The sequence below is a fragment of the Nicotiana tabacum genome, chromosome 10 (assembly GCF_000715075.1).
Source record: "Nicotiana tabacum cultivar K326 chromosome 10, ASM71507v2, whole genome shotgun sequence".
In the NCBI taxonomy this organism is placed as follows: Eukaryota; Viridiplantae; Streptophyta; class Magnoliopsida; order Solanales; family Solanaceae; genus Nicotiana; species Nicotiana tabacum.
This window is the reverse complement of record NC_134089.1, coordinates 163,276,047-163,288,774: the sequence shown is the minus strand read 5'-3', so window position 1 is coordinate 163,288,774 and position 12,728 is coordinate 163,276,047. Positions and strand designations below refer to the sequence as shown.

The following is a 12,728-nucleotide window of genomic DNA, read 5'->3' as shown; positions in this document are numbered from 1 at the left end:
TAGAACTAGACAATATAAAGGAGTAGTCCGGTCACAAGGCATCCCGCATTCACGCAGAGCCTGCAGAATGGCCGCACCCCAAAAGATAATGATGTAGATAGCATATTCTAATGCAATCATTAGTGGCTGTTTCCATGGGTTGAACCAGTAACATACAAGTCCACGTAAACAACTTTATCGTTGCTCACTAAGACAATGTAATTAATCAATTATAATGAAGGAACACGGCTTCTTATTATATCCAGGTCCTCATGACCATAGGTGGTAGCGGAGGTCTCCTCCGACCTGATTTTGGCTTGGGCTTGGAACTTTTTTGCTATATTATCTATATTCCTCTTTAGTCACCTGACCCTCATATCTGTCTGTTCCTGCACTTCCCTTGTGGAAGGGAGGCATCTGCAGTTTTTTTGACAAGCTCACTTCAGATTTGGCATAAGGACAGCTATTTGACCTATACTAGAATGGCTTCTTCTTGTCAGATTCTTCTTCAGAGTCAAGTGCATTGCATGATGTGACGGTGCTGTTAAATTTTCAGCTTCCTTTTGTGCATTAAATGGACAATATGTGCTCAATTTTAACAAACTCAAAGGATTATGTGCGATCAAGATTATATAATAAGGACAAAGACTTGCCCAAACATAAGAAGAATTTTGATTAAAAACTCTATTTCTTAGTGCCCCTGGTCTTTCGAGTTGTTCAAGACTCACAAATCAAAATGTTAAGCAGAGCATCAGATCATCCTTTTCTCATACTTTCTCATTGAGCTCGCACAAACTCAACCCCTTTCATGGGAGTGCAGGCATGTGACATATCTAATGTGCATCAATCTTGAATCATGATTAGTTTTTGGAAACTGAAACTAATGCACCCAACAATAAACCTTCTAATCTAACAGTCAATCTTACCTCTACTCTTTGGGTAGCTGCAATTCTGAAGATGTGTGCCATGGGCCTATTACTAGAATTTACCCATTTTTCAATATTCTTCCCTTGCAGTGAATGTCACCGCACAAAGTCAACCTATCCAGCTCAGAGTTGTTGAGCGCTCAGAAGGATTACAATATCTATTCATCTAACTCAATTCTGCTGAACCCGTAGCTTTTTCTCAGCTTTCTTTCTTTCATTTCTCGCCTTACATCTTCCACTCCAGGCCAGTTTTCGGATTCAGCATATACCAAGCTTAATAAAGCAAAATTAGCAGCATTTCCGGGTTCAGAGTTGGTGAGTCTGTGAGCCAAATGTTCTGCAACTTCCAGTTTTCCATGTAATTTACAAGAAGCAATCAGGGAACTCCAAATTCTGTTGCTAGGTTTCATAGGCATTCTGCTAATGACTTCACTAGCATCTTCTAGCTTACCTGCCCTTCCCAGGAGATCAATGTAGCAAGCATAGAGCTCCACAGTCATTGAGAAGCTCTTATCCTCTGACGCTTCATCAAAGAGCTTCTTTCCCTCCTCAAAAAGACCACTGTGATTACAAGCTGATAAAACTGCAAGTAATGCAATGGAATCAATCTTTATCCCACTCTCTTTCATCTCATGAAAAAGTTCCACAGCTTTATCTCCAAAACCATGAGTCCCATAAGCACTGATTAGCGCACTCCATGATGCAGAATCTCTTATAGCCATCTCTTGGAAAACTTGAGCAGAGTCCTTAAGAAAACCACATTTTGAGTACATATTTATGAGGGAGTTACCAATGAACAACTGTGAGTTAAGACCACTTCTAAAAACATAACCATGCAGTCCCCTCCCATGGCATACTGATAACAGATTAGTACAAGCAGAGATTACTGCCAATAAAGTAACATCATTCAGTCGAATTCCACTCAGCTGCATCTCATTGAAAAGCTTTATAGCTTCTTGACAACTAGATTTACTTCGAGAATAGCTCGTTATGATAGCAGTCCACAATACCACATCTTTTTTAGTTGAACGATCGAATATCTTCTTTATACCCCGCAATGCTTCCCCACATTGAGAATACATGTGTACAATAGCAGATGAAAAATGAGAGTCCGAGTCGAACCCATGGCGAAATGCATAACCATGAATCTCTTTTCCATACTTTTCTGCACCCAACTCAGCACAAGCTGGTAATATACTAGTCAATGTAACTCTATTTGGTTTAACATTTTCCACCTGCATTTCGCGAAATAATTCAAGTGCTTCGATGTACAACTCCCCAGCTATGTATCCAGATAGCATTGCAGTCCATGATACCTCGTTTCTCACTTCCATTCTCTGAAAAACATGGTAAGCCGAGTCCGGCGCACGACATTTCCAATAGAAGTCTACCAATGCAGTTAGAAAGAAAATTGAATTTTCTATTCTTTCATCAACTATTGTAAGAGCATGCATAGCTCTTCCTAGTCTCAAATTCTTGGTCTCAACACATGCAGATAAAATGCAAGCCATTAACTCAGGCTTTGGCGCAAAACCCTGTACATACATCTCCTTAAACAACTCCAATGACTGAAATAAATACCCATTTTGATAATAGCAATTTATCATGGAATTCCAGGATATGGTATCTCTATTCGGCATTGTATCAAACAGTTGGTATGCAGCTTTTGTATCGGAGAATTTTGCATACATTGATATAAGAGAATTGGATATTGTGGATTCTGAAGAATACCCATTTTTAAGGACATAGCAGTGAAGCTGACAGCCGAAGAATTGATGGGCTTTCGTATGAGCACAAGCCTTGATGATTGAAGGAAGAAGGAAGTTGATATTTGCATGGCAGTTGGAAAAGCAGTGAGCTTTTGCACTGTAAAGCTCAAGCGCTTGATCATATTTTCCCTTCAGAACCAACTGTTTGATCCTGTTGTGAATATCTGATGATGATGATGCTAAAGTTGATAGTGACCGTCCGATTAGTTTTCCCATTTTACTATTTGTCCAAACTGATTACTTCTCTCGGCCATTTCCAGTCCAGCTTCTCTGGGCAAGTTTCAGACCATCTTTAGCATGATTTAATTGTCTACTTATCAACAACTAGGGGTGTTCATGTTTGAATTGGTTTTCCCCCTTAAAAGTAAATCAAACCAACTGAGTCCGTTTCGCTTTGCTCATTTAGAGTAGCCGATAAGCATTAGGTGCTGAAAAGCACTTTTAAGTGCTGAAACTGATTTAAAAAATAAGTAATTACGTGTTTGGATAAAAGTGCTGAAATTAATGATAAACATATGGAGAATTGGGTATACGAAGAGTTTTGTTTTAAAAAAAGTATTTTAGGGATAGAATAGTAAATATTTTGGTCAAACCTAAAGTGCTTATAAGCTGAAATTTGATAAGTTGGGGGAGACTGACTTATGGCTTTTGACTTATTTTTGGCTTATAAGTACTTAACTTATAAGCACTTTTAATTTTACCAAACGCGTAGATAAGCCAAAAAATGCTTATAAGCCAGTTTGACCAGCTTATATGTTTAGCCAAACACCCTCGAAGTCAGTTTTTTAAATATTAGAACCAACAAATCAATTTTATCAATTCGATTTATGTTAATTTTTATCAGTTTTTCAATTTTTATTGACTTTTTTCATAAAGATATTTCGGCGACTATTTTTATTATCACACTATTAAACCAATTGATTTTTGAGAAATCTATCACTTACCAAAATATATTGATGATAATTGAATTAAATAGTGACGAATAATTTAAAGACTCAATTAAAAATAAATTATTTTTAACATGAAATAGATTCTCGTACTTAGCAAAAGAAAACCACAACTAAAATGTAAAGACAAAGAACTAGATTATCATACTAACAAAGAACTAGATTAAAAGTACAAACGATTAATATGTACCAAAAAATTTTAAAAACTTTATATAAAAATATACATATATATAGGTGTAATAATAAATTTTAAATAGCTACTTCTATAGTCGGTTTGGTTCTGTTTTTTCGGTTGTTTCTTTATTTAAAACCAAAATCAAACCAAACCAAAAGAGTATCAATTTTTTTGGTCGGCTTAACTCAATTTCCGATTTGGTTCAATTTTTCGGATTGTTATGAACACCCCTATGTATCATATTTTATTGTAGTTAATAACGGACAGGATATGTACTGTACAGATGGTGAAGATAAGAATTTAGTCTAAGGGTGTTCAAAAAAAATGAAAAACTGAACCAAACTGACAATCAAAACTGATTTCAAACCAACATGCTCTATAATTTAATTTCTTTAATTTTTTCAATTTTAAAAAGACAATATTTGGTTGGGAAAAGTTGTATAGACATATCGGAAACGTCTTCTAAACCGCCCCATTCATCCAAAAGAGAATGGAAGGGACCTATGTATTTGCATGAACCCTGCAGATTTAACCCCTATCTACACTCCCGTAGCAATTATGTCACCACGCTGCAGAACGGGAGCTCGTGTAGAACCTTTTATTTTGGCCTAACGGCGGCTGAACGCAACAAAATTGCTTGAATTTTGTATCTTCTATATTGAAGTTATTAAGGAGTGATTTATGTATTATTATAATTACTCCTATTAAGGTTAAGATAAGCTTGAGATTTATAAATCGATGTTAGGTTATTTGATTTATTAGGGAAAATAATTGTCACATCACTAAAAAGATTCTCATATATATTTGATATTGGTCCATATCCATTAAGGAATTAGGACATCTTCAACCTTTACCTTATTATTTTTGGTCTCCATAATGAGAATTTTCCCATTTTGAGAACAACTTAACTCCAACCATTCCCCTATTTTTTCCCTCAAAAGAGAATATTCTTTTTTATATTCTTCTCTATCTTATTATATTATTATCTTTCATTTCAATTTTATTTTTTACTTTCCATTAAACAAATTCCATCTTTTATTTTCATTAATTTGTAATTTCCATTAAAACAATTCCATAAAATTTTAATAATATAATTTGTAAGCAATTATTATAGATTAACTAATAATTCAAATAAAAGTGAAATCATTGCAATACAAGATTAATTAAATACATATTACATAACGATAAAATTCATTCGAATTACTACATCAATATTCATTTGCACCATTCATTTTTTTAGATGATTATATATTTTTTGTACAATTATAACTTATAATAAAATTAACTTACAATTTTACATAAAAATAATAAATGCACGAAAATTAATTTATCATAATTATACGCCAAAGTTAAAATGTAAAATTAATATTATAAAGATACTACATAAACATAATTAAGTATATATAAAAAGATAAATTAAAAGAGTTAAATAATAAAATAATAATAAAATCTGTATGAACAATATGTGGGTACACTAGGGCTGTGCACGGATCGGATCGGATCGGATTTAGCATATTTCGGATTCGAATTTCGAATTTCGGATTCTAGAAAATGCAATCCGAATCCGATCCGAATTATATCGGATCAGATCGGATTTTAAAGTTTGGATCGGATCGGATATCGGATCGTATTATTATGCCTCAAAGTTAAACTAATATGTATATTTTCTTTGTAAAAGAGGCAATACATTAAGAAAAATTCATGTTTATGCAATTATGAGAGTACTATGGTGTCAATATAGCTAAATCTAGCAATTGTAAAGGTAATAACTTGGAGGTTGATGTAAATTAAAGTGTAGTATTTATACATGTCCTAATAATTTCGGATTTCAGATTGGATTGGATTAAAATATACCAATCCGAAATCCGATCCGAAATCCAAAATTTTAATAAACATAATCCGAAATCCGATCCAATCCGAAATCCGAAATTCAAAATTGAATGGATCGGTTCGGATTTCGGATATCCGGTCCGAATGAACAGCCCTAGGGTACACTATTCATCCCCCATTTTGGGGGCAAAAATGGGGAAAGGTTGGAGCTTCATTACCCTAAAAATTGCCCCCATTATAGAAAAATGGGGTAAGGTTGGAGATGGCCTTAACGGATAATACAAACTTCGAAAGCATTTAACAAAAGCAAGATTGTGAAGGGAAGACATGTCTTTCAGCGAGAAATGACGTGATTCGTGTAGAGATTTTAACATTATAAAATATACTAATAATATAAATATTTTTTTTACGCGATCAGTGTATATAAGTTAAATCCAATATGAAATGAGCTTCTAAACAAGGAAACATTATGTTCCTAATGCAAAGAGCTTCTAAAGAAGACAAATCACTAACGTATGGTACATTGAAGGGTAACAACTATTTCTATAACAAATTAGATAGCTAGAAAAAATAGGTGTAAAACGTCACAAAATTGTCCATAGCAAGAGAATCAGAGACAATAAAATCCGTGTATAGGCAAGTTTTGGTTCTGCACCTCCATAGTATGGTTCGATCGTGATCCCAAACTTACAACTTGGCGTAGATGGATCCGACTTTGTGATTGTCCCAAGCCCTGAGAACTTGCAGGCATCGTCGAGCTGATCGTTTATCTGATAGTAGCTGTTGAATGCATATGAAACATTTCCTCGCGCATCCAGGCCTCCACATGATGTCCCATAACCAAGGCTTGTGCAATCAGCACGCGCGCAAGCATAACTCACACTAGGCGCAATCTGGGGGTCATCAAGCTTAGCGTCAGGCTTGAGCACACACCATTTTCTTTCCAAATACTTCACATTACTAGCTGGAACTAAAGATCCTGAATTTGTAGTGCCAAGGTTAAGTAAGTATTTTGGTCGCCCATCATAGGCGAATATTCCCCAGTGACGTTCGAAATTCCCAGGTTGGATACTTTTTGCATCCTCGTCAATTAAACTAAACAGATAGGCATCAACAGGCCCAGGCCTCATAGGGGTGCCTTTTCCTTCTGATATATGAGCCATGAACCCTTGGTTGAAACGCTGCGCTAGTTGTAGGTTAGCATTGCGGTCCCCATCTGTGGGCCAACCAATTTCTCCGACTATAATAGGTAAGTTCCCGAACCCATTCTTCTTTAAAGCCCACACAAGAGTGTCATGATTTGCATCAAACATGTTGGTGTAGATTGTCCCGCCATCGTTTAGAGGTGTTGCATTTCCATCAAAGAACGCATATTCAACTGGAAAGTTGGAATCTATATAGAGGCTTATGAATGGGTAGATATTGATTGTAAAAGGGCAACCATTATCGCTTAAGAACTTGACTATTTGGATCACAAAGTCATGGATCTCAGCTCTAAAATCACCACCGGATGGCAAGCTACTGGCACTCTCATAAACATCGGCATTGAGGGGGACGGTGACCTTCACTTGATTACCATGGCCAGCCTTTACGAGTGCAGTTTGGATATTTTGTAGAGCAGGAAAAGTTGTTCTTAGGTAACTTCCATTATATGTTTCTAAGAAAGGCTCATTTCCAACTGCAACATACCTACAAAGTCAAAAGCAGTGTATGTACACATTGAGGTCTACGCTTATAATACAACTTATACTAAGTCAAGGTGATTTAATTCAAGTAGAGGTCATGGTCTTGCATACAATACACAGAACAAAACAGAACAAGAAGCAGAGAAGAAAAAAAGAACAGGATATAATCAATCTTGTTACTATGAGTTCAGTGGAATACTGTCTCTTGAACCCCGGCAACCATAGTTGATTGGCATTCACTCTCTAGTAAAGCTTAATGCACATGACACATAACCTCGTCGTCCTCCAGGAGTTTCTTATACTTGAATTTACAAACAGAATTTGCTCACAACTTTACATAGATGACAAATCCGACTTCTTTGATCCACACCCATGTCGGGTGCCCAAACACGTATCCAAGCAACATAGTCAGATAGAATGCGATACTTTCAATTCTCAAACCCACAAACTATAGCAACCTTGTTAAGCTCAATCAATTATCAACCTAGTTTATGAGAATTTAGAGTTTGGCCTATGCATTAAAAAGGTAGGTCCGTAATGCTTAGTCACTCGCCAATACGCTGAAATACGACTCCCCCAACTCAGGGACAGAGCTAGTATTTCGGGCGAACTCAGTAGCTTTTGCTTATACCCTGTATTTGTGTAAGGAAATCAATTAAACATATATAAATATTTAATTGTGAACCCTTTAACTAAGACGAGTTATGAATTTAATTACAAATTAAAAATCCATAAACTTCAAATCATGGCTCCGCCTATGCCCCAACTAGTATGTAGCCAAGCTCATTGTCTATGAGAACTTTTTCATACAGAAATGTGAAATATACATAATGCTGGCAAATATAGGTGAGAGAGGTTTACCTGATGTTCACATTGTTGTCAGAAAGATGGACAGAAACATTCTTGGAAACCCATTTCTCAGCAGCTTTCAAGCTACCCAAGGTTGTTAGCATGTCATTAGGAATACCAACCATAACTTCAATGTCAGAATTGCCCAAAGCCTTAAGTGTATCATAATCAGCATCAAAAAGCTTAACCTTTTGGAACCCATTGTCTTTTAGCATTTTGACTAGTATCTCAGGAGGCAAATTGTGTGTTGATTGAGTGCCCCAATTGGCACCTATCCCACAAACTAAATGCAATATGGAAACCATTGACAAGGTTACAAGACATAATACCCCAAATGACTTAGAAAAAGCAAAAGATCGCATTTTGCCAATAACCTCTGCTAGATAACACCACCCCAAAAACAAAACAAATTCAAGAGCTAAAGAAAGTTCTTTTCTATAACCAAGTGAGCTCAAGCTACAAGATTGAGAGTCAGCAGAAACTAAATCAATAACAAGAAAGAGTCCAGAATGGAACTATAGCAAAATAGAGCTAGATATTATACAAAAATTCAGATACAGATAAGGAAAAAGGCAAGATTTTTAACACAGAAATACATAAAATTCACAGACTATATTTAGCTAGCCTATTATTCCACTTCCAAACAGAAAAGTGAAGTGATTATTTTGAAATTATAGAGGGAAGGAAAGGGAGAAAGGAGTCGGAACTGAGAAAGCAGAAAGAGCAACTGACCAATAATGTACTAGAAATTTCAAGCTAAACACAAAAAAGTTTTTCTTTTTATTATGAGAAAGGGTAACTAAGAAGAGAAAGAGACTTATCTAGAAGAAACAGAAGTGGACAAAGTGAGTCATCACAGACATAATGAAGAGTTTAAGGATCTAGATTCTTCTATCCTAGTCAATAGCTAAGAATCACTATCTTCTCTTCTTTCCTTTAGCTGAATCTTTCTATCTTATCAAGTCTAAAGAGAGTGTGCGTCCGTGCAATTCTTTTTTTTATTTTTCTTTGGCAAGTTAAATGTACAATTTTTTTTGGCAACTTGAGTAAAATAAATCTTGTTAAAAGCAAAATGTGAATAAGCAGAAAAAAACAATCACAAATACAGAAAAGGAAATAAAGAGAAGTGCATTCATGACGTTTTCGACCCAAAGCTGCTGGCATTTTCTGAAATATAGTAAGCAAAGCCCCTACTTCTGAGTCTGAGGTGTCTGACGTTGACACAACGGTGTTACTTTTAATTTACTCCTTAATGCTCTTCATTTCTCCGTTTAATTAACGGTGGGTCATTAATGGTTATGTCTTGAAGGAAAATATTTTATCATAAATATCTGATTGATCTCTACAATTCTTTATTTTCTCGACACATGCAACCTATTTTTACTAGATACATAAAAGTCAATTACTAATTTTATTCTAAAATCATATTTAGATATGAATTAAATAAACCAAATACTAAATAACTAAGGTTTCCTACTACAACTTGGAATTAGTTTTCCAACATTCTCCCGTAATTCAAAGTTGTATACGTCTGACTTATTCGTTGTGCAGTTATGTTGGGGCACTTCTCTCCGACTCTCAATTTTGATGAAGCGCATGTCTTCATCCCTCGATTTGTTGAAACACCTCTCTTCAACTCATGTTGATGCACTTTGTCACCAACACTCAATTTTTGTTGAAGCACCTGTCTCCAACTCACGTTGATGCACTTTGCACCAACCATTGATGCACTTTGTCACCAACACTCAATTTTTTTTTGTTGAAGTACCTGTCTCCAACAACCATTGATGCACTTTGTCACCAACACCTAATTTTGTTGAAACTCCTGTCTCCAACTCACGTTGATACACTTTGTCACCAACCGTTGGATGCACTTTGTCACCAACACTCAATTTTGTTGAAATACATAATCAACTTCCAACTTTTTTTTAAACCTCTCCAATTTTTAGAGAAGAGTTTCTTAATCTTGTGTCATATTTGTTGCACATGTTTAAACTTATTTTTTTTCTTGAATCTGTCATGAAACTTTTCATCGAATAACCTGATTTTGTCGATAACTATCTATGATTTTGCCAACATATTTTTTTGGACAGACGGGCGGCACTCATTGGCTAGCGCCACCCGCCGGCAGCGGAAGCTACTTGATTCTCTCCCAAAATCGTAGAAGCTCTGATACAAATATGAAGAAAAAATATTTTATTATAAACCAATTCCTAGAAACAGGAAAGCCAATTTCTAGATTTATTCTAAAATTATATTTAGACATAAATTAAATAAACCAAATCCTAAATAACTAAGATTTCCTACTGCAACTTTGAATTAGTTTTCCAACATGTCTTTTTTCCCTATTTGGAATTTAATATCATAAGTAAATGGTTGGTTGGTTTTCATTGAGTTTACAATATCTTTTCTAACTGTTACTGGTTTTTCTTTCAGTTTACATTTTTTTCTAATTTAATTGTGAATCCACCTAAATTGATTTTTCTTCCATATTCCTTTTTATTACTATTCAATAAAGGTATGAATAGAGTATTTAAACCGTTTTTCTTCCAATGTACTCCTACTCCATATCTCTTTTTTCTTTTTCAAATACTTCATGTTTTTAGCTAATTTGCTTTTTTAGTTGGTCTCTGATTTCAATTAGATGGGTTAATCTATGTTCGTAGATGGAGCTATCTACAAATAGGGCTGTATTCTGGGCCGGGATCGGGCCTTCGTGGGCCAAACGGGCCGGGCTTCGTGGGCCTGGGCTTCGTGGGCCTGGGCTCTGGCGGTTCCGGGCTTCGTGGGCTCAACGAGTGGAACCGGTCCGTGATGGGCCTAAGCCCACATGGTCCTGGGCTTAACGGGCCGGGCTCGTGGGCTTCGCGGGCCTAGCAGGTTTTTTTCTTCTTCTTTTAAGGCAATTTCTTGTAGTATCATGGCTATATTAAAAATATATATATAGTATATATGTAGATCTAATTATTAAAGTGCTTGACGAAAAAGAAAAATAACAAAACAATAGTAAAACACTAAATTGTCATGCATAATATATTGTCTTGTAGTATATATATTGTATCTTATGTATATATATTATAACTTATTACTTATATATTTTCTTGTAGTATATATTGTATGTTATGTATATATATTCTCTTATATATTTTTTTGTAGTATATATTGTATCTTATGTATATATATTCTCTTATATATTTTCTTGTAGTATATATATTGTATCTTATGTATATATATTCTCTTATATATTTTCTTGTAGTATATATATTGTATCTTATGTATATATATTATAACTTATTACTTATATATTTTCTTGTAGTATATATTGTATCTTATGTATATATATTCTCTTATATATTTTCTTGTAGTATATATATTGTATCTTATGTATATATATTCTCTTATATATTTTCTTGTAGTATATATTGTATGTTATGTATATATATTCTCTTATTATTATCCTCGTCCTACTTCTCAAGATGTGTTGATTGAGGAACGAGACTGGAATCAGACTAATACGTCTTATAACGGTTCCGAAATTTATGAATGGAATCTTGATGGTCTAACTGATAGACAATTAACCATTCTCGTACACAGAATGCTTATGTATTCGACTATCTGTAAAAGTGTTAAAAATACAGATAGAACTATTTGCAAAATGATTATTGCAGGATTTACTGGCCAACTTCGTGGCTGGTGGGATAATCATTTATCTGTAGAGGAAAAGGCTTTCGTCATAAATGCTACTGCAACCGACGAAGGTGTTGATAACATAGGAATGGCTCTAGTAGTGGGTAGAGAAGATGCAGTTTATACCCTTATACTTACAATTTTAGAGCATTTCAATGGTAGATTTACCTCAAATCATCAGACCGTCCGAACTTTACTTAATGGACTTAGATGTAAGACCCTTAGTGAATTTAGATGGTATAAAGATAGACGGAGATAAAATTGATTTGATAAATCAATACTTAGAAGGATTGAAAAGAAATCTGCTCCAATCACTAGATCAATGCGAAAAATCAGGCACTTCGATGAGAAGTGAAACGAGTGGTGATGACCTCGTAGAAGATACACAACCTATACAGCCAGAAATGATATTATCTGACAGAGATATCGACAAGGTGGAAGAATTCCTCCAACAAATGCACAATTTGGACAAAAAGAAGACTTGACAGCTTATCAGCCGCCAGGACCCACTTAAACAGTAGATACACTATTCATCCACAGTAGAAACACTGTTTATCTACAGTAAAAACACTGTGTAGGGACCCAGATGTGGGACCCATTTTACTATTCAAGATTCTTTTTTTGTTATATAAGGATACTTCTTCATTTGAAGAAGGAGAGCCGAAAAACCCCCCTCTCTCTCTACTTTCTCTCTCTCTCTCTCTCTCAACCAACCCCCTTTGTAAACACTTAGTTCATAGCTTAGTTTATAGTTTGTAAATCAAGTTCAAGAATTAATAAAAGTTTTGAAGTTCATCTTCAGGGCCTTGCTTCTCGGCCTACAAGGTACATATTTTTATTCTTCTTTTTAGTATTTTTAGTCTCTCTCCCTAGCCGTGACT

The 12,728-nt window shown here is 35.1% G+C and overlaps 2 protein-coding genes across 2 annotated transcripts; both read right to left on the bottom strand.

Moving 5' to 3' along the window:
• Positions 1-201: 201 nt before the first annotated feature.
• LOC107807585 (pentatricopeptide repeat-containing protein At4g31070, mitochondrial-like) lies at positions 202-3,087 on the bottom strand. Its single transcript, XM_016631992.2, has one exon. It carries the CDS (start codon positions 2,888-2,890, stop codon positions 1,064-1,066), a length of 1,827 nt encoding a protein of 608 aa, XP_016487478.1. The 5' UTR covers positions 2,891-3,087; the 3' UTR covers positions 202-1,063.
• Positions 3,088-6,045: 2,958 nt separating this feature from the next.
• LOC107807586 (glucan endo-1,3-beta-glucosidase 6-like) lies at positions 6,046-9,121 on the bottom strand. The gene is made up of 2 exons (XM_016631993.2): positions 8,173-9,121; positions 6,046-7,315 (listed from the first exon to the last, which is right to left on the bottom strand). The coding sequence occupies exons 1-2, from the start codon at positions 8,520-8,522 to the stop codon at positions 6,211-6,213; spliced, it is 1,455 nt and encodes a 484-aa protein (XP_016487479.1). The 5' UTR covers positions 8,523-9,121; the 3' UTR covers positions 6,046-6,210.
• Between the last annotated feature and the right edge of the window lie 3,607 nt (positions 9,122-12,728).